This window comes from Xenopus laevis, chromosome 2S, assembly GCF_017654675.1.
Source record: "Xenopus laevis strain J_2021 chromosome 2S, Xenopus_laevis_v10.1, whole genome shotgun sequence".
Classification (NCBI taxonomy): Eukaryota; Metazoa; Chordata; class Amphibia; order Anura; family Pipidae; genus Xenopus; species Xenopus laevis.
The window spans coordinates 12,813,512-12,838,775 of NC_054374.1; the positions used below are offsets into that span (position 1 = coordinate 12,813,512).

Here is a 25,264-nt window from a genome sequence, read left to right on the forward strand (position 1 = left end):
AAATTTATTCGCTGGCGGCGAATCACGCAAATTCGCCACAAATTCGCGCCTGGCGAATAAATTCGCCCATCACTAGTGACGCACTAAAATGGTTGCAATAAACCTTGGTTAGTGCCTGAATCCTAGCTACTTGTATTAGTAACACTTTGGCTGTGGATTCTTTAAATAATTAATTGCAATCATTTTATTGAGTTGTATGGCTGTAGCGATTGTTTAGGCTTGTCTTCAAAATAACCTTTTAGCCGGTGATTGGTTGAGGCTTTCAGGACTTAAAGCATAGAGTGGGCATGGTGTGTTTGTCTGGTAAATACAATATTAGTATATTGGGGGTTATTTACTAAAATCTGAAAATGTCTCATTATTTTATTAAAACCACTTTGACCAAACTCCCATTCATATTTTAACTGTATTTATCAATAAATGAACCCTGAAAAAATCTGGTATGGGAAAAGACTAGATAAAATCATCAAAAAATCCAAATTATATGATTTTTTCAGATTGATGGCCAAAAACTCCGATTTGTTTTGTATTATTGCCTGAAAACGACAACTTATTCTGTCCAGTGCAGATCATGATATCTTCCAATTGTAAAAAGGACATCTACCATACTTCTATATATGACCTTGGCAGGTTTGAGATGTTTTTATTCTGACTTTTAGGAGCATCGGGGTTTAATAAATCACGAGTCTATGGATGTCTTTATTAATATTGTCTGTAAGTAGAAAAATGGACCTTAATCCTAAATTCCTAATCCTACCTGAACACATCAGGACTCTAGGAGCCACTGGAACTCATCTTACTATTAAGGAACTGTTAGTGCCACTGGAATAAAATTATAACTTATCAGTAATTGGTGAAGGCCCTAAGAGGCTACTTGCATACTTTGGCAGACATAGACATATACAGGTATAGGGTCCGTTATCTGGTAACCCATTATCCAGAAAGCTCAGAATTACGGAATCTTCATCTCCTTTTGACTCCATTCTATCAAAATAATCCAAATGTTTTAAAATAATTCCCTTTTTCACTTTTATAATAAAACAGTACATTTCACTTGATCAAAACGAAGATACAATTAATCCTTATTGGACCCTTATTGGGTTTATTTAATGTTTAGATAATTTTCTAGTAGACTAGAGGTATGAAGATCCAAATTACAGAAAGATGCATTTTCTGGAAAACCCCAGGTCCCAAGCATTCTGAATCTGTCCCATACCTGTACTACATACTGTATATGGATATCTCCAAATATACAGACATATATATAGAAATAGACATATACTCCCTTTCTTCTTATGTCTCAGAGGACTAACCCTAGAACAACAACTCTCTGGCTATTTTAGTCTGCTTCCTTCCCAGCTGCAGAGTAAAACTTAGCTTGCTGTTCTGAACTCTGGAGGCACTGATCCCTGTAGACAGGAACGTTTGTCACTTGTGCTCCGGGGCTTTTTTTCCCCTTGTTTTGTTCTGTAGTGCTATTTATTGCTTGATTAATTCATCATCATTTATCTGACACAAGTGCTTAGGCTGGGAGCTTTGCTTAATGGAAGCGTCTTCAGGGGATGCGTAAATGTTGTTTTGTTTTTATTTTTATCTCACACTAGTAAATGTTGTTTTATTATATTTCCCATTTTCTTCCCACTCCCTGATATCTATGAGCAAGACTGCTAAAGCTCCATTCAGGCATATAGGGGCACCTTTACCTAGGGTCAAATATCGAGGGTTAATTAACTCTCGATATTCGACTGCCGAATTGAAATCCTTCGACTTAGAATATCGAAGTCGAAGGATTTAGCGCAACGATCGAAGGAATAATCGTTCGAGCGAATGATTAAATCCTTCAAATTGAACGATTCGAAGGATTTTAATCCATCGATCGAACGATTATCCTTCGATCAGAAAAAGCTTGTAAAGCCTATGGGGACCTTCCCCATAGGCTAACATTGGCCTCGGTAGGTTTTAGGTGGCGAACTAGGGGGTCAAAGTTTTTTTTAAAGAGACAGTACTTCGATTATCTAATGGTCGAATATTCAAACGATTTTTAGTTTGAATCGTTCGATTCGAAGTCAAAGGTTGTAGTCGAAGGTCGAAGTAGCCAATTCTATTGTCGAAGTAGCCAAAAAAAACCATTCGTAATTCAAACAATTTTTCCTCTATTTTCCTCTATTCCTTCACTCGAGCTTAGTGAATGGCCCCGTAGTCTCTCTTTATTGAAATAAGATTATTCCAGTGGAATTAGCCATATTGGGATGTGTCTTTAGCTTATATTTATTGTGCAGAATTCTCTAGTTTTTCTATTAGCCTGCACTGTACAGCATTATTGCACTGATTTAGTTCTTCTAGGACTGACCTTATCTGGCCCAGTTTGGCCAAAAGCCTAATTTCTAACCTTTAAAGGGTCGGTTCATCTTTACATTAACTTTTAGTATCTTATAGAATGGCTAATTCTGAGCACCTTTTCAATTGGTCTTAATTATTTATTTTTTGAATTATTTGCCTTCTTCCTCAAATGAGTGAATGCCTCAGCCTTCAAATGAGTCCACTGACCCTACCTAGAAAACAAATGCTCTGTAAAGCTACACATGTATTATTACAGAAAGTTTTTATTACTCATCTTTCTATTCAGGCCCTTCCCTATTAATATTCGCGTCTCTCGTTTAAATGAATGCATGGTTACTAAAGCAGCTTGGACCCTAGAAACCAGACTGCTGAAACTGCAAATCGGAGAGCTGCTGAATAAAAAGCAAATTAACTCAAAAACCACAAATAATAAAAATAAAAAAACAATTGCAAATTGTCTCAGAATATCACTCTCTACATACTAAATGTAAATTTAAAGGCGAACAACCCCTTTAATAATAAGCTACAGTATTTTTTGATGAAACAAACGTCAAGAATAAATGATAAGCACCTATTTAAAAGGCACATAGGGGGCAGCATTTTCCTTTTATAATACAAATAGGGTGAAATGGTCAACATGGCCTCTTCTACATCCTACCTGCTTGCTCCAGATATCCTATCCCCACTTCTACTAAAATTGGAAGCCGGTTACTGATATACTTGAAAGTTTTTTTCAGCATGCCTGTATTATCCTTCAGCTTGATTTATTTCTGTAAGTACTGCGACCCAGCACCTGGGTCAGCCATTAATCTTCTAAGGACCACAGAAAACTCCCAGACTCCTTCACCACTAGCAGCTCATACAGAAATAAATAAAAGAAAATAAGATTTTAGTGCTGGGAGATGTGGAGTGCCCACATTGTAGAAGAGGGCATGATGCCAGATGAATGTGAAGACTAGTGATGAGCGAAATCTGTCCCATTCGCGAAATGGCAAAATTTCGCAAAACGAATTGAAGTCAATGGGTGTTTCTATGGGCGACAATTTTTTACGAGAGCAACAATTGTTCCATGGGTGTTTTTTCTTATGGCGACTTTTTTGTCCTAATGAATTAAAGTCAATGGTCATTTTTTCTTATGGTGACTTTTTTCTCCAAATGCATTAAAGTCCATGGCTGTTTTTTCTTTTGGCGACTTTTTTTGTCCTAATGCATTAAAGTCAATGGGCGTTTTTTTCTGATGGCGTTTTTTGTCGGTGATATTTCCATGGCGAATTTTCACTGCAGTCTTGCGAAAACTTTCACACATGGTGAAATTCGGAATTTCGCCGCAAATCCATGGCTGGCGAATAAATTCACTTATCACAAGCGAAGACACTGCACAACTGGCATTTTGGCATGGCATTTTTAAATAAAGCATTAAAAATTGTTAACTTTGTTCAGGATTGTAGTATTGGTGAAGGGGACTACAAGGGATATTTTATGTTAATTGTTTTTATGTTACTGTTCCTTAATAAATTACCTCTATAGTATATCATAGGGCCGTGAGTCTCCTGCCAGTGGCTACTGTCAGATTAGGGTTATTCATTGTCTGTTATGCAAATTTATATAGTGAATAAAGTACCCCCTCTTGTTAAATATAAGGATATTATAAGTTACCGAGGAGTTTCATGACCATATAAAAAGACGAGGCCGTAGGCCGAGTGTTTTTATACAGGTCATGGAACTCCGAGGTAACTTCTAATATCCTTATATTTTGCAACTGGGGGTACTTTATTTATTAAAATACACAAGTTTCAGTGAGTCATGTGACAGAAATGACATCAGAATGCATCATTTATAACTGATGACATCAGAACTCATCATTTATAAGGATATAATTTATAAGATATTCATGGCTTTTGTGTATTATAGATTTATAATGTATAGGCAGAGTTTATAAAGGGGTGTCATAATAGGTCTGTGTGTATCATTTTAAAATCTACATATCCACTACCTATACTCAGTACAATCCCTGTGCTAAAATACAATAACGTACCTGGCATTAGGATAATGTTCAGGGTAGAGAGTCAGTCCCTTCTGAAATGCAGATACTTTATTAATATTCCTTAGTAACATGACATGAGTAAAAGTAGAATTCAGGCTTTGAAAATTAATAGACACAATGCTAAGGTGGCAAACCGGCAAATAATATTGGCAAAGCTGTAAACATATTCCATTACGTTGTTATTTTCTCATTGCAGCTGTGCTATAGCAACTACTGTTCTAGTTCAAAATGAAGTTTATTGTGAAAACCACCTTGAGAAACATAAAAACTTTGTTGTAGACTTTCTTACCTTATCTTGCAGATGTCCTGGCATGATGACTCTTTTTTGCATTCATATCAGTCTCCTGCATACCTTAGCAACAGCAGCCAGCACAAACCCAAGGTTAAATTGTCCATCCTGATTTTCCAATGCTATAAATTTATTTGCAAAAATATACAGAAATAAGCAGAAATGATAACAGGGCTCATATACAGCCACTGGTGCAACTGTGGTTAAGCAAGAATGGATGCAACTTGTTCCACCAGTACTTGAACTTTCCTATAGTTGTACTTGGTACCAGGGATCTATTCCTCCTCCTCATTCAAATTGCTCTGTTGCAGGGAAAGCCGGGCTTCCTTTTGTGGGCTGCAACAATATTTGTGCCCAGTAAATAATGCAGACTTTGGAAGACAATTGCATCTGATCCTCAGTTCTGTGTCCGTTATAATCTATCACTGCCTTCCCAACACTTTGAGGGCTGGATGACATTAATCTAATTTAGTCTTCTTTAGAACCTGTTATATCACAGAATCTCAACCTACCCATGCCCTGACTTGAGAGAATATAGCATAGACAAACTGACAAGGCAAGATGGATGCCTTGGGCATAAAAGTTGTAGCATACCTCTCCTGCTTTTTTATATTTGTATCCACTCCATAGGGATCACTGTTCATGCATCAGTATAAAACTAGTCAATAATAATTTTACCATACTAAGCTAGATATGAATTAGGTTCAAAAGACCACAGGTCCACCTGAATTACATGGCAGGCAAGCTCCTCCCCCATTTATTTTTTCAAGACAACATACCAGACTAGATGTAGGGTTGCCACCCAGACAGAACTTTACCAACACCTGCCAAGGCCGGGCCGGTTTATCAGCAATGTAGCTATCGGTCATCGTAGCCATACCAATTTTATGTCATGACCTCACCCCTTTTATGTTAGTGTCCGCCTCCTTTTATGCTCATCCCTCACCTGCTGGTAAAAAATTTTCATAGAGGTGGATACTTTGGTTGAAAAAGGCTTCCGCGTGTTCCTTAACAAATTTTCCTAAAAATTTACCAAAATATATTAACATTAGTTCAGTGTAAGGCAAAGTAAACACTTGCATTTATACAATATGTAGCAATTAACTTTCTTGTAATCGCTGCTAGTCACTGAAGACTTCAAGCAATTATAAACAAGAGTGTGCTGACCACCATTTGACTCTCCATAACTCACACCCTTTCCACCAGGCCCCTTCCATCACTTTGGTGCTGATCTAACCTCTATTATGCCCTACACTTCATACCACTATCACCAGCTTCCTCCCCCCAGGGAAGCCCCTTCTGCTGTGACTCTACAGTCTACACTAATAGCATCCCCTACTCTACTACGCTCTTGTTTTGGGAAGGGTAGGTGGGAGCTGAGAAACCCCCTTCACTTCCTTTAACCCCTAGTGTCTCCACCCATCCTTGTAGGCATACCAGCAGACTACCACACCCATAATTCCTTACTCCATACTCCGCACAATAAAACTTTTTGGAGGTACGTTTGGTACACCGCAGCAAATGTTGGAGCACCTCTTCTCTTTTTTTTTTTGTTTGCCCTGCATAATTCCTAACACACTCCTCTGGTTCCCTAATTCCGAGCCCTGTAATGACTCTTTCGTTCACAGTTCCTGGCTCACTCCCCACTAGCATTCTAGAAAGATCATAACTGAGATGAAACAGATACTTTGTTTTTTCTCTATTTTCAATGAGCACCAATGCTTGCTGGAAAAATAGAAAGTTAGGGTCTTGTTGTGTCCGACCTACACCTTTGTCAAACCTATGTTTTTAAATAGGCCCCACTATGTTCATTATGCTATTTAAACAATTAAGTGCCAGAATCATGCTGCATAATAATACTAAGCAGATAAAGAATAAAGCATGAAAAACAACTTAACAATTAAGATTGTCATTAGGGAGCACAATATAAACTTATAAAAAGAGATCTACTTTTTTTTACTTTTTCCACTGCACATTTATTAAACTGAATTCAATATGAAATGGGTGAGAGTAAAGGAAGATATAGCATCACACATAAAATTGAACCTCATAATGCATTTTCCTTGCAGCACTTTGCAGCTCCATCCCTCAGAGTCTAGTTAATCGGAAAACACTTTGCTTCATGAAAATTATGTGAAATGGTATAACCTCTGATAAAAAGCCTTAAGAGATCAATGCTAAACTGCTTGCTATGAATAATAACACAATAAAGGGAGCGTGTACTGAAATGAAATAATATCTAAAGCAGATCAAAATAATTTGCCACTCTGCAGAGGAAAAATGAGACGGGTGTTTAAATGGAGACACTGCTGCTGAATTTGGTGCTATTCCTTAAAATTAATGTCGAAGGTGCAATGAATTGAGATGTGTCAAGGAGATAAATTTTGTTTTCTGTTTTTGATATTTTTTTCCCCTCTAGAGTTTCTTTTATTGCAGGAAAGGAAATGCTTGTGTTAAAAGGAATTTTATTTTGGGAGACTTCAGAAAAACCCATTTTATAAGGGGGCCGCTAGTGATGGGCGAATTTATTCGCCATGCACAAATTCGCAGCGAATTTGCGCGATTACCGCCGGCGAATAAATTCGCCAAACAGTCGCACAAATTCGCTGGTGAAAATTCATCCAAAAAACGGACGCTGTCGTAAAAAAAACGGCTTCTAAAACTAGACGTCGGTGCCGTTTTGCAAACTTTTCGCCGTTTCGCAAATTTCCCGGTATGCAAATTTTTTTGCCAAGCGAAACAACGAAAATTCGCCCATCACTAGGGGCCACATTTCTCAGTTGTCTCCAATTAAGTTGGTATTGTCCCTTATTCCAGGCCCCAATAAGGCTAGACCTATCAGAAAACCAGGGACATGACTAGGTATAAATGGCTATGGTGCAGTTTAGAAGCACGGCTTACGTAGTTTCATTTTTAATATTTAAATGTTGGGAAATATGGGACTGGAAAACTATTGTCCATTTCATTTAGTTTCACATTATTTTCAAAATATTGCTGTGGTGGATGAAACTACAAAAAATCATAGCACAAAGAAAGAGGCTCGTTGAGTTTAATGTATTTGGTGAATTTCTGGCAAAATGGGTCACAGTTTTCCATCAATACTCCGAATGCATAAAAGTCGATGGGCATTTTTGTTATCACTCCAAATGTATTGACGTCAAATAGCATTTTTTCTTTTGCGATGCCAAAATGCAGAATTTCTAGAGAATCCATGCATGGCAAAAACATTTGCTCATCACTAGCTGTAACCATCCAGTTTGTATGGGTTTATACTAAGAAAATAAATTATTTTGCTTTGTATATAAGGGTAAAAACAGGTGCCAGGTTTGCTCTTTAACCTCTACTGACCAATTGGCAGGTCTGCTTTTGAAAGCAAACATCTCATTGGTTGCTCTGGATAAGCAGACCTGGTAAAATGTTGACAGATGTTATTACATTACACTATGGAGCCCATTTACTTAGCTTAAGTGAAGGAATAGAGGAAAAAAAACATCGAATTTCGAATGTTTTTTTTTTTGGCTACTTCGACCATCAAATGGGCTACTTCAACCTTCGTCTCCGACTTTGATAAGTTCGACTATTTGACCATTTGATAGTTGAAGTACTGTCTCTTTAAGAAAAAACTTTGACGCCCTAGTTCACCACCTAAAAGCTACCGAAGTCAATGTTAGCCTATGGGGAAGGTCCCCATAGGCTTTCTAAGCTTTTTTTTGGTTGAACAAAAATCGTTGGATCGATGGATCGAACGATTCGAAGGATTTCATTGTTCGATCGAACGAGTTTTCGTTCGAACGAATGATCAAATGAATAGCGCTAAATCCTTCGACTTCGATATTCGAAGTCGAAGGATTTAACTTCGACAGTCGAATATCGAGGGTTAATTAACCCTTGTTATTCAACCTTAATTAAATTTGCCCCTATATTTACAATTAAATTATGAGTGACCTCTGATCTTACCAATTTAGCCTCTGAACTTGCCTCTGAAAACAAGTTATGTACACCTCTTTATTGCTGGATAGAACATAGGATTGTCATGCTTTACAGAGGATTAATTCAAAAGCTACAGCCTGAAAGAAGGGTTTTTACCTTTTTTCATTAATGTGACCAGTGTTGGCAGTGTCCCTGTAGAATATTTGGGTCGTTTCGTTTTTCCATCGGAGGGAAGTAATAAAGCTATACTGCAAAATTAAATATTCTAAATAAAATGAATGTCTGTATAAAATAAGCTTTTTCCATATATGCCAAATATTTATATGTATATAAACTGACAGTAAACCCTCATTATATCCATATGATCCCTTTAAGGAAGACAATAAAAGTGGATTTTGAATGTAAATTCATATGCAACCTCTTTTCTTCAGAATAAAAAATATATTTTTAACTCTACTATAATTTTAACCTTTCCCACAAGTAATCTGTAATCTGAAATTTTACACAAAGCTAACCATTCAGCCAGTTTAATGCAATTAAGTAAAAAAAAAAAACAATGTACTAAACAAAAATAACCTTTATTAAATTGGGATTAGACACGTGCCAGTTCTTGTCCTGCATGGAATCTCTAGAAATTCAGCATTTTGCCATCGCAAATGTTTTGAGAAACTGCAGCAACAAACCATCGACTTTAATGCATTCGGAGTATTGAAAGGAAACTTTGACCCATTTCACTTGGCAAGAAATTCACCAAATGCACTGAACTCAAAAAGTGGCCCATTGAGTTCAGTGCATTTGGTGAATTTCTGGTAAAGCGAAATGGGTCAAAGTTTCCTATCAATACTCCAAATGCATTAAAGTTGATGGGTTTTTTAGTGCAGTTTCTCAAAACATTGGCAATGGCAAAATGCAGAATTTCAAGAGAATCCATGCATAGCCTCTGACCTTGCCTATTTACCTAGTTATATATAGTGATGGGCGAATTTATTCGCCAGGCACTAATTCACGGCGAATTTGCGCGATTCGCCGCCAGCGAATAAATTCACGAAACGCCCGCAAAATTCGCCGGCATCAAAAAAAAAATTTCGGGAAAAAACAAGACACCGGCGTCAAAAAACGGGCTCCGGCGTCAAGAACGGGCGCCGGCATCAAAAACAAGACGCCGGCGCCGTTTCGCGGATTTTTCGGCGAACCGAAACTGCGCAAATTCACCCATCACTAGTTATATACCCTGGAAACAAGTACACCTCTTTATTGCTGGATAGAACAGAGGAATGTTATGCTTCACAGATGATTAATTCAAACGCTACAGCCTGAGAGATCTAAGTAGGGTTTTTACCTTTTTTTTCATTAATGTGACCAGTGTTGGCAGTGTCCCTGTAGAATGTATGGGTAGTGTCGTTTTTTCCATCGTGGGAAGTAATAAAGCTATACTGCAAAATCAAATATTCTAAATACAATTAATGTCTGTATAGAGTAAACTTTGCCCATATGTTCTGCCAAATACTTATATGTATATAAACTAACTGTAAACCCTCATCATATCCATATTCATGATATGATGATCCCTTTAAAGAAGGCAATACAAGTGGATTTTGAATGCAGCTGTCAATTTAAAATTCATATGTAGATAAACATTTACCTTGCCCCCAAGTAATCTGTAATCTGAAATTTTACACAAAATTTACCATTCAGCCAGATTAATGCAATTATGTAAAAAAGTGATGTGCTAAACAAAAATAACCTTTATTAAAATGGGATTAGACGCATGTGTCAGAAATGTTCAAAAGTAAACACATTGTTGAATTGTACAAGTGGAGATGGTCAAGTCATTTGTATTAGAAACATACAGCTCAATCATTATTTGTATTCTAATGGATTACATTATAACGTATAGGAAGTAGGTTTGCATACTGTAATTCTGCAGAGTAAAATCGTTTGTAGTAATTTTCTACTTTCTTTCTTTCTTTCTCCCCACAAAGGCTTCACTTGGAAAAGCTGCATTGTGATAATATGCCACTTATAGTATTGTGGTATTTGCAAGTACTGTACATATAGAGGTATTGCTTTGAATGCAATCACTTAATAAAAAAACAGAATAGAAATGGGTGCCCAGTGTTGATATTTAAGCCACACAGAAATTTATTTGAAATCAAGCATTGCTTTCTCTAGTTCTCTAGCATTGCTTTCTAGTAGTTTACTTTTTGTAGGTGTAGTTCAGCTTGAGTAAAGGAATTCATTACAGCTAGAGATGGGCGATTTTGTCCCATCTGCGAAAAGTCGATTTTGATGCCGCCGTCAAATTGGCGTCCGTTAAAGTCAATTGGCGTCCGTTTATCAAAATGGGCACCGGCATTGGAACCGACTCCAGCGTCTGAAAAACTTTGACACTGGCGTCAGAACCGGTGCCAACATTTTTTCGACGTCAGCGAATTTTCACTGCAAATTCGCAAATTTATTCACCGGTGGTGAAACGGGCAAATATGCGAAAAATTCACGTCTTGCAAATAAATGCGCCCATCACTAATTACAGCCCCAGAAATGCACAAATGGATCAATAGTGACACAGGTGGATCTGTCAGTATTATTTATCCAACTATCTAGCTGTCTGTTCTCCTGAGAGGTTATTCCTAGTGATGCGCAAATTTGCGAATTTCCCATGAAATTCGCAAAACCGTGGAAAATTTGCGAAACGGTGCCGCCATCTTGCTTTTGATGCCGTCGTCCGTTTTTGATACTGGCGTCTGTTTTTTGGCGCCGTCTTCTGTTTTTTTGGACACTGGTGCAAATTTGCTGGCGAAAGTGCACCGGCGTCAAAAAAACGGACGCTGGCGTCCATTTTTTTTTTACGCGGACAAATTTTCGCCACCAAATTTTTGCAGCCGTTTCACGAATTTATTCGCTGGCGGTAAATTGCGCAAAATTTGCTGCAAATTCGTGCCTGCCGAATAAATTCGCCCATCACTAGTTATTCCCAAAGCTTTCATTGTTTGGAGAGCTTTTTTAGCATTTGATATACTGTATATACCATAACCTATTATTTCATTTGTAATAACCATTTAGGATTGAAATCAAACTAAAATGCATTTATATCTATCTAAATATATATGTGCAGAACTATAGGTTCCATGCAGGATGCTGCCACTTTGTAGAGGGATTTGTCTAAGTTGGAAAACTGGGCAGCAAACTGGAAAATGAGGTTCAATGTTGATAAATGCAGGTTATGCACTTTGGCAAAAATAATATAAATGCAAGTTATATACTAAATGGCAGTGTGTTGGGAGTTTCCTTAACTGAGAAGGGTTTTTGTAGATAACAAGTTGTCTAATTCCGGACAGTGTCATTCTGTGGCTACTAAAGCAAATAAAGTACTTTAACTCAACTCAAGGGATGAAAACATAATTATGTCTCTTTATAGGTCCCTGGTGAGGCCTCATCTGGAGTATGGGGGCAGTTTTGGACTCCAGTCCTTAAGAGGGATATAAATGAGCTGGAGAGAGTGCAGAGACTAAGTGCAACTAAACTGGTTAGAGGGAGGGAAGAGTTAAATTATGAGGGGAGACTGTCAAGGTTGGGATTGTTTACTCTGGAAAAAAGGCGCTTGCGAGGGGACATGATTACACTTTACAAGTACATTAGAGGACATTATAGACAAATAGCAGGGGACCTTTTCTCCCATAAAGTGGATCACCGCACCAGAGACTATCTCTTTAGACTAAAGGAAAAGAACTTTCATTTGAAGCAGTGTAGGTGTTTCTTCACAGTGAGGACAGTGAGGTTGTGGAGGTTGTTGTGAGGGCTGATTCTGTTAATAATATCATAATGTCTGAAAACACAAAATCATTAATGGATATCCTGACTCTCTTAAATCACCTGGCAAGAAGCAATCAGAGTAAAGACTCATCTTAACCTCATCTTAAACAATCTTTTATCAAATTTTTCCAATTTGATTCTCGTTGTAAATCTCGAACTTTGGGATTGCTAGAGTAATAACTCACTCTGTAATGGCTAATTCCGAATGTTTCCTGTTCAAAACAATATAAGTATTTCTATATCATATTGAAAGACATTATTCTACTTGTTTAGCGTTTAATATTTACTAGTGATGGGCGAATTTGCTGCGTTTCGATTCGCCGGAAAATTCGCCGGAATTTCCTGTGCGTCTTGTTTTTGATGCCGGTGCCCGTTTTTTTACGCCGGAGCCCATTTTTTTGGCGCCGGCAATTTTTTTTTTATGCCTGCGTTTCGCAAATTTATTCGCTGACGGCAAATCGCCGCGAATTTGCGTCTGGCGAATAAATTCGCCCATCACTAATATTTACTGAGCATTGTTAAGTTTGGTTATTATGATTTACTTACTTCAGATCTAATAACAGTCTAGGTGACGAAACCAACAATTATTTGTAATTTGTTGCCCTTCTATACTATTAGTCACCTTAAACTCATAGTTTGTAGACTTGTTTCATAGTCCAGCATTGGAGTTCTGTTAAAATCTTGCTTGTTAATGTAAAACACAATACAAATCTTGAAATACCAATATTATCATAGACTATTGAGATACTAAAATCTAAGTATATATATAGTTTATGGAAGTGTATGGAAGGTTTGGTTTGAGTGTGTGTATGTATGATCACTGTGTTTCATTTGGAGGGGTTGAACTTGATGGACCTTGGTCTTTTTTCAACCCAACGTAACTATGTAAATGTTTAGTCATCAGTAATTCATTTGTTTCTATTTCTGATACTGCTTATTTTTCAAAAAAATATATATTTATTTATGTTTTAAAGGAGCTCTGGAAGTCATACATCCTCATGGCAGGTGTTTCTTCCAGGGTTTTTTCGTGCATCCATGTTTCCTGTACTTTGCATCTTGCGCCTTATTCAGAAAAGTGGAAGCAACTGGTGTTTTGGTGCAAGTACATAGCAGTGTGTATATCGTCAGTTACCTGTGAATATTCTGTATATATTTGTGCATTGCTCATAAATGAGCCGTAGTATCTCTCATAAAAATCTTCTGATATGATCTGTGAACGATACGTCCTAGTGTAAAAACTGTTGTGTTTTTTTCAGCCCCCTCTATAAATATGGCAATAACATTCACAATTTGTTACTACAGATCAGGCTTACCTTGTCAACACTCTAAAATAGAGCTATTCAATGAAACAGCTTTCAGGTGCCCTTTCCTGCAGGCAAAAGATTATATTTACACAGTTTATATAGTTTCATTCTGTATACCTTTATAGTTTCTCTAATAGTGTGCTCATGGGTTTGCCAACAAACAGCATCTTCTTAACAGAATGACAATATACATTTATATAACCAATCCATTAGGATTCACACAAGATGCCTCTCATCTGGGGACTCTGCAGTTTTTATTCTCACCAAGAATACACTATGCATTATTTTAAAGGTAGAAAAAGCTCTGCACCTATTGCATAGAAATGATGAGGGTGTACAAGGAGTTTCATACTTAGACCCAGTTGGATACATTATGTATTATTCACATTCTGTTCTGCTGATGCGATGTGATTCCTGATTTGCAATCCCTTTTATTTTTCACTTATATAGCATGGAGCTAAATTTCCAGTAAAAATAGTCAGGTTGTATCTATATTTGAAATGCTAAAGGGGTTTCTGCAACATTTCCCATTAATGGATTAATCACTAAACATGAAAAAGGTTCTTTGTAATATGTTTATATTAAGTTGCTGCTTTTGTATTTTGACAGATCCTAATGCGTTGCCTGGACCAGTTGCAACTGACCATGCCCTGATAGGTGGAATAGTAGCTGTAGTTGTATTTGTTACACTGTGCTCAATTATCCTGCTTGGAAGATACTTGGCAAGACATAAAGGTAGGTTTACACTACACAATATCTAGAATACCTTGAAAAAAGAGAAACATACTGCAATTGATTTGATTTATTACTAAAGATATACTATGACCTTGATGAATGAGAACCTTCACAAAAATATCTATATAATTCACTGATACTTGTTTTTCTCGGTTTGTGGCTATAGGAAGGGTTTAACCTTCACCATTTCCTATTTCCTTCCTAGGGGTAAACATACGCAGTAACATAGTAACATAGTAAGTTAGGTTGAAAAAAGACACACGTCCAACAAGTTCAACCTTTCAACTATTTTAACCTGCCTAACTGCTAGTTGAAGGCAAAAAAAAACCCATTTGAAGCCTCTTCAATTTGGCTCAGAGGGGGAAGAAAATTCCTTCCTGACTCCAAAATGGCAATCGGACTAGCCCCTGGATCAACTTGTACTATGAGCTATCTTCCATAACCCTGTATTCCCTCACTTGCTAAACACCATCCAACCCCTTCTTAAAGCTATCTAATGTATCAGCCTGTATGACTCATTCAGGGAGAGAATTCCAAATCTTCACAGCTCTCACTGAATATTTAGGCGGGTCCTCCTTTCTTCTGATTGGAACGGGCGACCTTGCGTCAGCTGGAAAGACCTACTGGTAAATAAAGCCAATTTACTATGCATGTGCTAACACCTTCATTAAGCCCAAAAGACCTTCGTTTAGAAAGCTGTGGTTTGTGTAGGCATGGTATCAAATGCTTTGTCAAAATCCAAATAGATCTACTGCTCCCCCCACTGTCCAGCATCTTACTTACCTCATCATAAAAAGAAATCAAATTTGTTTGACATGACCTATCCTTCATAAAGCCATGCTGCTCATAATGCCATTCACTAGGACAACATTTTGAATGCGATCCCTTAACTAACTTTCAAATAATTTGCCCAACACAGATGTCAAACTTACTGGCCTATAATTACCATAATTTGTTTTAAATACTGGTATAACATCAGCTTTTCTCCAATCCATGAGTACCATAACAGATATCACAACAGATAAGCAAATCTGAGAAAATCAGAAATAGGGGCCAGTCAAAAACTGAACTAAATTCTCTTAGAACCCGGGGGTGTATGCCTTCTGGCCCTGGCACCTTGTTTACATTCATTTTTATTGAAGCTTTATGAATCATATCCGGTGTCAGCCCCTGACTAGACTGAGCTGAGCCAACAGTGCAGCTATGAAGTGAGCCTGGAGACGCTGACTCCTCTATTGTATACACTGAAGAAAAGAACTGATTTAGCACATTTGCCTTTTCTGTATCTGTTACAACCATACTGGTACCATTATTTAAAGGAGCAGCACTCTCAAACTGCATCTTTTTACTATTAAAATAAACAGTAACAGTAACAGTAACGATTTAATAACAGTTTAAATGAGAACCATTTCTGTTCTGTGTTTTTAACTGAAAACATAATGCCCCTATCTATGCTCTGAAGGTCAGCCCTCAAAGCACTAAAATTTGCATTTTTGAAAGCTGTGCTTATGTTATAACATGGAATGTAGGTATGCATTATAGACATAATACTTACAATAATAGTATACAATAATGCAGGCACACAAAATACATACAAATAATTTATTTTCAGTAAAGACCACTGGATCACCTTCACTTCAGTGATAATCTAAATGAAGGCTATTCTTTACTAAGCTGTACACAGGGACAGATATCTCAATATGTAGGTCAACATGAAAAATATGTTTCAATAGCTTAGGAAGCTCCACCTTAAAGAAATTCTGCTACTACAAACTCTGCCTTTTCTGCAATGGTCAACCATCTCATCTTCAACTACAATTCTGAGAGAATAACTTAGAATTGATAAGTGAGATGAAGCAACACACTACTCCCCATTGGTGACGAGCAAAATGTTTTGCCTTAAAAATTACGCCCACAGACTTCAATGGGTGAAAAAAATTGTTGCATGGCAAAAAATATTTGTTGAGCCGCATTGACATACAATTCTAACAACAAACAATTAAAAGATTCCACGGAAACTATCTAGCGAGATGGTGCCCAGAGAAATTCAATATGGAGAACCTGTCTGAATTTGCAAAATAATTGACTGTACATGAGTTCTATGCAACCACATTATAATCTGTATTCTCTCTCTATTTCCTTCTTTTTTTTCTCTTCTTCATTTTTGTATGTTTTTGTTGTTTGGAAAATTGAAAAATTAAATCTTAAATGTAAAAAAGCAATAAGTTTGACTAGGACCAGTAACCCTTAGCAAACGATAATCTGTTTGCTTTTAAACAGGGACTATAAAATGCTTCCTGCTGATTGGTTGCTATTGACTACCGCTCTTGGGCAATCATGGAGGCTTATTTATCAAAGGTTAGATTTAAGTGGCTTTAGAGGTTTTTTGGAAACCACAACTAAAAACTATGCTTGTCATTGAATTTATTAAAATATCCGAATAAAAAAATCACCAATATAAAAATACACCAATTTATAGTGAAAACACCCCAGAAAACCTCTAAAAGTCTGAATTTATTTAAAGCGGCCAAATAGAGACAGCACAGGTCCCATTGGGTGTTTATTGCTAACAATCGATGTTTGATTTTTTTTCCATGAATCTCTCAAAAATTCGTTTTTTTTGCATTTTTAAAAAAGCTCGAAAAATTTGAGATTTATTAATTTTAAAATTTCAAGTCAATTACAGCTATAGAGATACTCAGTATGACAAAGTCTATGCATTTTGTTGTTTCCCTATATTGTAGCTTCCATTCAAAATAAGCATGTAATTCAGTATATATCTGGATTATTTTCTCCTTCTTATCACATATATATATATTTTATTATATTAATTAATATTATATTTATTATATTTTCATATAAATATATATTCATAAAAATTGAATGTCAAGAAGGTGGCAAACAACTTAAATTTGATCCAAGGACATCACTTAAACAGCAATTCGGAAGGTTTTAGGTGGCAAATAGTCGATTTCTAGTTCTTAAATCTTGAAAATCTAATTCGAATTTTTTTAAAAAAACTCGAATCAAATTTAAATAATTCCCTAGTTGTTTGGCTTAAAAAAGCTTAAAAAGCTTGAAAATTCCAATTTTCAATTCAACCCTTGATAAATCTGCCCCTAAGGGGGGGATTCAACCCTTGATATATCTGCCCCTTAATGTGCTTTACAGGTACATTTGCAATTTACCACCTCCCTATAATATTATAAATGTAATATGTACAGACTGAAAAAGTGTACTTTAAAAGTACATTAGAAGACATTATAGACAAATAGCAGGGGACCTTTTTACCCATAAAGAGAATCACCGTACCAGAGGCCTCCCCTTTAGACTAGAAGAAAAGAACAACGTAGGGGGTTTTTCACAGTCAGGACAGTGAGGTTGTGGAATGCACTGCCGGGTGATGTTGTGATGCTGATTCAGTTAATGCCTTTAAGAGGTGTTGGATGGTTTTTGGACAGACATAATATCAAAGGCTATTGTGATACTAAACTCTATAGTTTGTATAGATATGGGTATATAGAATTTGTGTGAAAGTAGGGAGGGGTGTGTGTATGGATGCTGGGTTTTCACTTGAAGAGGTTGAACTTGATGGACTTTTGTCATTTTTCAACCCGATTTAACTATGTAACTAACTATGTAACTATGTAACTATGAATTAATGAACAACTAGTTTACCCATCTTCTTCAAAGTAACTCTGAAGCCTCCTTGGTTTCTCTGTGAATTTCACATCTGTATAAATCATTCGCAAAAAAACCTTTTACTAAAATATACCATCTATCATCATTTAATACAAAATACATAACATTTTTATGCCTCTGTTTACTCTTGAGTAACAGTAATTTGTTAATAATGATACATTATACATTTCCCAGCCAGTTCAGGTAAGGGTGAAAACGTGTAGTATTCTGAATTCAGGTGGTGTGTTATATTGTGATGAAAATTGGATATAAATGATATGATAATATATTGTAAGCAGCTTGTCTGCGCATCAACCTTTAGATAAAACAAGACACATTGGATGACAAGTGAAATTTTACTAAATTTTTTTTTATTACCTTGCTCTCTGTAGGGACATATTTAACAAATGAAGCTAAAGGAGCTGATGATGCCCCCGATGCAGACACGGCCATTATAAATGCAGAAGGCAGCCAAGTTAACGCAGAGGAGAAGAAAGAATATTTCATTTAAATGCAAACCTGGTTATACAGAGTTTAAGTTATCAGGCTGACTGCTGGAGAAAACTGGCTATCACCTTTCAGAGTTCATTTCTGCCATCTTCCTGTGCATATTATTAACTTCTGCTATCAATAGCCAGCTTATGCCAACAATCAGCTGTTGACAGCCACCACGGTTTGATTCATAATGCCGGACTTTTCTTACCGCTTAAACCCTTGTCCATTTCTTTGTTCACATCCAGTTATACAGTGCTTGAATATACAGCCTTAACAAGTCTCCTCGCTGGCATTCTCCATTCTTTGTTTTCTATGTTTACAAAGAAATACTTCCAGGCTGCCCTTTTTATATTTTTTTTTTTCTGTTTTTTTTGGCACACTCTAAAATATATAGGTAGGAATGTATAATTCTATATGTATATACTGTATGTGTATGGGGAAAGTCAGCACTTCTCATTGAAAAGGTTGAATGTCCAAGTGCACTGCCAGTAATCGATATGTATCTGAAGCAGAATGACTCAAAGGACTGAATGAATAGGATTTATTGGATTGTGACCAACATTTTAGTCTTGTTTAGCAGCCTTCCTCAAAAAAAGAACAGAACTGTTGACCACAATCACTTATTACAATATACATATTTTTGGGGGTGTGTCATACCTTCAGTATAATTGGTACAGACCTGATTAGATTCAATTCTATTTTATTATGATCAATGCTTTATTCATTCTCTGTATCTCAGAACAATATGTTTATGACTTGCACATATAATGGGTTAGAGGACGGATCTGAGAAGCTTTACCATAGTTAAAGGAGAAGGAAAGTTACCAAGGCAGTTTATTGCCAATAGATTAATCACAATAGTGCAAGCTAGAACACTATACTTATTCTGTAGAATGCTTTACCATACCTGAGTAAACAGCGCTCTAAGCTCTCTCTCTCTCTCTGTTAGTTTAGGATAGCAGCTGCCATATTAGACTTGGTGTAACATTACTTCCTGCCGAGCTTCTAGCTCTAGGCTCAGATTACAGCAGGTAGGGGAGGAGGGAGGAAGGAGAAGTTAGGGGGGAGTGGGAGAGAGGAGCAAACTGAGCATGCTCAAGCCCAAGCCCTGGAGGTTTACAATGAAAACAGGAAGTCTGATACAGAAGCCCATGTGTACACAATAGAAGGAAATAAATGCAGTGTTTCTTTTGACAGAGGACTTTATCAAAAGCATTACTTTGAGGGTTTACTGGCGTATTTATATAGACCTTTATATATTTATATAGATCTTTCTGATTCTGATAAAGCTTACTTACTTTAACTTTTCCTTCTCCTTTAAAATATCATTTTAAGTTCCAACAACGGAGAGTGCCATAACGTGCATTCATTGGGATGTGAAGGGTGAGCTGCAACATGGATTATGTTTTAAAGTCCTGCTTAACATTCAATAAAATGGTACTTCCATATTTTTCCTCTGGACTAAAATGATGGCTTTATGTTGGGCAGTGATGCTGATTCTATGGCCCACCAATCGTTGCTTAGTGATGCATCATGCACAAATGATTTCCGTCATGTGTTCTTGCAATTGAATGATTTCATTAGCTTGTGGGCTTTTCTTGGCCCTATACATAAATATAGATTCAAAGTCATTAGGCCATTTATACCCTCACATGGATTCACCTCACAACAATACAAATGCTGAAATAGTCAATTTTTGAAAATGTTAATTTCCACATGTACAATTCAAAGCATTCTCCAGACACATCTGGGGTACCTCAGGCGTGACATCCCCCACATAGAGAAACTGGTATAATAAATCATTTTCTGTTACTTCAGTGGACTACACATTTTTTATATTAAGTCCATACTTTATGTGGATTCCACTGTTATTTTTTTCGTTTTGATTTTTTTTTTTTTTTAATCTGTAGTGTTAAAATATATTAGCTAGGTATTTCGGTATCTTGTAAATAGTACATATATTAAAAAAAATGAACATTATTTGATACTTATTTAACTTTTTTGGATGTAAGCAAGTCACGAGTTCCCATTTTCTAATGTCCCTTATATCCCTTTAGATATTAATCAGTATTATGTGTAGATAATGTGTTTGGATTTCTGTCTGTATGTCCTAGCACTGTTTAATAACTAAAAAAACTTTTTTGTAGGTCATCCTAATTTCTATCTGTTATACAATGGAAGCACAATGTTTAAGGCATGATACTTTAAGCAAACAACCAGTGCAAAGCCTCAGGTTTTTGAGTTACGCTCTTCAATGTTTGTTCTATTGTTTGAATTTTCATTTTTTTTTTTATTCATTTGGCAGTTCAAATTGTTCACTTTTATTTTTATTTTTTTTTTGCCAAAAAAGCAAGAAAGAAAGGCATTGGAGCAAAACTATTAATGTTTTATGTATAAATGAACAAATTCTTTATATTCAATTCTTGTCTATGCATTTTGTGAATACAGAAGAGCACTAGGGCCAGCAAAAAAAAAAAAAAAGATTCTGATGAATTATGACTTTTAAACTCATAATTATGACTTTAAAAAGTCGAAATTATGACTTTTAATCTCATAATTATGATTTTTAAACTCATAATTATGACTTTAAAAAGTCAAAATTATGATTTTTAATCTCATAATTATGACTTTTAATCTCATAATTATGACTTAGTCATAATTATAACATTAAGGGGCCGATTCATCAAGGGTCGAATATCGAGGGTTAATTAACCCTCGATATTCGACTAGGAACTAAAATCCTTCGACTTCGAATATCGAAGTCGAAGGATTTAGCGCAGAAAATTCGATCGAACGATCGAAGGATTATTCCTTCGATCGAACGATTAAATCCTTCGAATCGAACGATTCGAAGGATTTTAATCCAACGATCGAAGGAATATCCTTCAATCAAAAAAACTTAGGCAAGCCTATGGGGACCTTCCCCATAGGCTAACATTGAGTTCGGTAGCTTTTAGCTGCCGAAGTAGGGGGTCGAAGTTTTTTTTAAAGAGGCAGTACTTCGACTATTGAATGGTCGAATAGTCGAACGATTTTTAGTTCGAATCCTTCGATTTGAAGTCGAAGGTCGAAGTAGCCCATTCGATGGTCGAAGTAGCCCAAAAAACACTTCGAAATTCGAAGTTTTTTTACTTCGAATCCTTCACTCGAGCTTGATGAATCGGCCCCCAAAACTCATATATGTGACTTTTAAAAAGTCGAAATTATGATTTATAATCTCATAATTATGACCTTAAAAAGTCAAAATTATGACTTTAAAACTCATAATTATGAGTTTCAAAGTCATAAATATGAGATTAAAAATCATAATTTCGACTTTTCAAAATCATAATTATGAGATTAAAAGTCATGATTTCGACTTTTAAAAGTCATAATTATGAGTTTAAAAGTCATAATTATGAGATGTAAAGTCATAATTATGAGATTAAAAATCATAATTATGAGTTTTATAAATCATAATTCATCAGAATCTTTTTTTTTTTTTTTTCCTGGCCCCAGTGCTCTTCCGTATGTGAGGTATACCTTATGTCACAGTAAATAATACAGAATTTCTGCCATGCTTTTAACCACACAGTGAAAGTTTTTGTACAATGTTTTTCCCCCATATACGTATAGCTTTTTTAAAAACATGTCTACGGAGTTTGATTATCAAAAATTCACTCAGCTAATCATAGACTTAAGATTCAAGTCCTGGTGGCTACCCGCCCCCACATACTCCTTCAGACTATAACAAATATTGTTAAATTGCATTTCTAGAAGTGATTCCCATGTCAGGAAATGAAAATCACCATCAATTATACTTCATCTCAATCTCGCTGGTATTGGACATTTGAATAGAATGTTTTAACAAGGTTGCTATCTTAGTGAAGTCTTAAAGAATGACAGCTTATGTAGTACAAATTATGTCTGCTTTGATATATATATATATTTTAAATATTTTAAAGCAGAAAAGGGAGAAAACATAGAAGAACCCTTTAGAGATGATCTATGAATCAAAACATTTTTCTTTCACCAATAATTTAACTGACCTTCCATTTGGCAATGTTTCCAAAATAAAGCAGTGCCATTAGTGCAACATGTTTTCAGAAATAACAGTTCAGCGTGGGGAATATTAACATAATCTTGTAATACTGTAATAGTCTGGTTTATAAGAAATACGCCTTTGTTGGTGTGGCAGCATGCTTGTTTTCTGCAAATCACAAATGCAGAAAAATGCAATAATATCTTAAATATAGTTGTTAATAGTAAACAAGAAAATAGGTTTGGAATCTGCTGGGTAGACTGTGATAATGGTGTAACTTTGGAAGATAAATGAAACAGCTTATCCCCATGTTGATTAATATGCCAGGGGAAAAAACTATGCCCAGTATAATAAAGAAAAAAAATAACTTGGAACTAAACTTCTTTTGCAAATGTTGTCACATTTTTAGAATCCCTATAGTATGGTTTTTATCCTCTGCTGTGTGCAAAATTACCATATTCTACTTGCTTTAACGTTATTGTTGATAGAAAGAAGACAACGTTGTACAAATTCTACAGCAACTGTAGGGCAACATAGATAAGTTATCGTTATTCAGGTATTGGATTTGTCATCTGGAATAAGGGGTTGTTTTCATAATTTGGCAGAATACGCCTAAACATCTAGGTCAGTAGAGATTTTGCAGAGATTCTGAAATCTATACAAAATGTATAGCCACAAAGTAGATGCCACACCTCCTATAGAACAATATAGTGGTAAGCAAGTGCTGCTAGATACCCTGTATTCTTCAAATCTAGGACAAACCTGTCCTACATGAACAGAGAGGCAGTTGTGCAATGACTTTTCCCATTTTCCATAAATGTACAAGTATAAAACATGATAGGAAATCACATAACTCATTGCTGGATTCTACTAATTTGTACTAAATTAATTACAGCTGGAATTTCAGGTTAAGCAAGGATTTATAGCATTGATCACACAGGTAATTTGCTTACCTGGAGCTATGCCTAAGGTCTGGGGCACTGATGTCATTGCTGGATGATATCATGGAGCATGACATCACAACTGATAATCAGATCATTTATTAACAGTAAAGGAAAGCTCTGTTGATGGCAGCACATTTTACAGCAGGCAAGAGGACCAGGGCAGGTAACAAAATGACCCCCAAACTCTGTCTTTTCATTTTATACTGTGATGGGTACATATAATTACACTTAATATATTTATATAACTGCAATGTTGCACTGAATTACGTGAATTTGTGTTTTGTTTTACAATATACTGTATTTTGCTCTACTGATTGCAAGTTTTTTGCATATCCTTCTAACATAAAAGCAGCTATAAATAAACATATTTATATATATATATATATACACACAACCCCATACACACACACATATACATATGTGTGTGTGTATAATTGCGTTTGTCTTAAAGTGCTATACTATTGGAATCTTTGTAGACATTAAAACTTTTGTTAATGCCGAAAATGTATTTACAAAGGAATTCAAGGGTCCTGCAAAGATTGGCAATGAAGAATTGTGTTTCTGCATTTTAATAATGGTTCTGTACATTTCTGAAATGCATGTTCGTGGGAAATGTGAACTGTTAAGCACCATCTGGTAATACAGACATTTCATTGCTTTCTTACGATAAACTATGGTCACGTTTTGCTTTTTAATCACAATTCTGGAAATAAAAAGGGAAAATGTCAATGAAATCATAAACGTATGGTTCTGAAACACATTGTAAAGCATTTGCTTGTTTTCTCTTTCTGATTTAAGATCCCTTCTAGTTTTCCATATTAACATAAATCGATGTCCATTGCATCTGTTTTATCGAACATAACGCTTGTAGGGTAATTAGTATGCAGCCATGTTTTCAAGTGAACTGCTTGTAATCCAAACTTTGCTTTCTGATGTTCATATGCATTGGAGTCCTCGTGGTATTCAAGGGGTCTAACTGAAACCCTCTCAGTGTAAAGAAGCCTGCAACGCAACGCCTACCTCAACCAGGCATGCAATACAATGCTTGCAATGTGTTGTAGAACTCCCTGCCACCGAAAGGGTTAATTTACACATCATGTGGAGCAGGCATGCATACCACTAGCATTTGCTAGATTGGATGGTCTAATTGTAGCATATTTCTGCAATTGTACAGTTTACAATGTCTATTAAACAATGTAAGATGGAAATACAACTTTTTTGAAGGACTGAATAGCTTCTTTTTAAAATCTGTGTCACAAATACAGTTGCTTCCTATAAATCTGTATGTCAGCATTTCATAAAGAAATCATCTTAAAAGGACTAATGCTTGGAAAAAAAGTTGCTCTTATTAAGAATACAGTAGTAACAACAGATTTTCCTGTGAAAATCTGCCCTACAATACAACACTATCTTACTACTTACTACCGGTGATTCCCTTTCAGGGGCGAGGTACTTTACCATTGCTGCAGTGGGTGCAAAACTATTTGCGTCCTAAAAATATAGCAATTTGTTCTTTTTTGGCCATTCAGAGCTTCCAATTCGTCTCATGAATGTTTTGAACCAAAGTCGTTGGCCTATTGTTTCACGCCATTGTTCAAGCAAAAAACAATATTTAAAAAGAGTCATCAAAAAGGTAAAGAAACAGAAATGTCTTTTTTCTAATTTAAA

At 36.0% G+C, this 25,264-nt stretch overlaps 1 protein-coding gene across 2 annotated transcripts in view; it reads left to right on the forward strand.

The window, feature by feature from the left end:
* The window catches only part of LOC108708858 (cell adhesion molecule 2-like), an 860,128-nt gene extending 840,623 nt beyond the window's left edge, over positions 1-19,505 (forward strand). For both annotated transcript variants that reach the window (XM_041583368.1, XM_041583367.1), the window contains 2 exons: positions 14,330-14,455; positions 18,529-19,505. In XM_041583368.1, the coding sequence (XP_041439302.1) occupies positions 14,330-14,455; positions 18,529-18,647 (245 nt within the window). In that variant the 3' untranslated portion in view covers positions 18,648-19,505. The remainder of the gene's footprint in view (positions 1-14,329; positions 14,456-18,528) is intronic.
* The last annotated feature ends 5,759 nt before the right edge of the window (positions 19,506-25,264 follow it).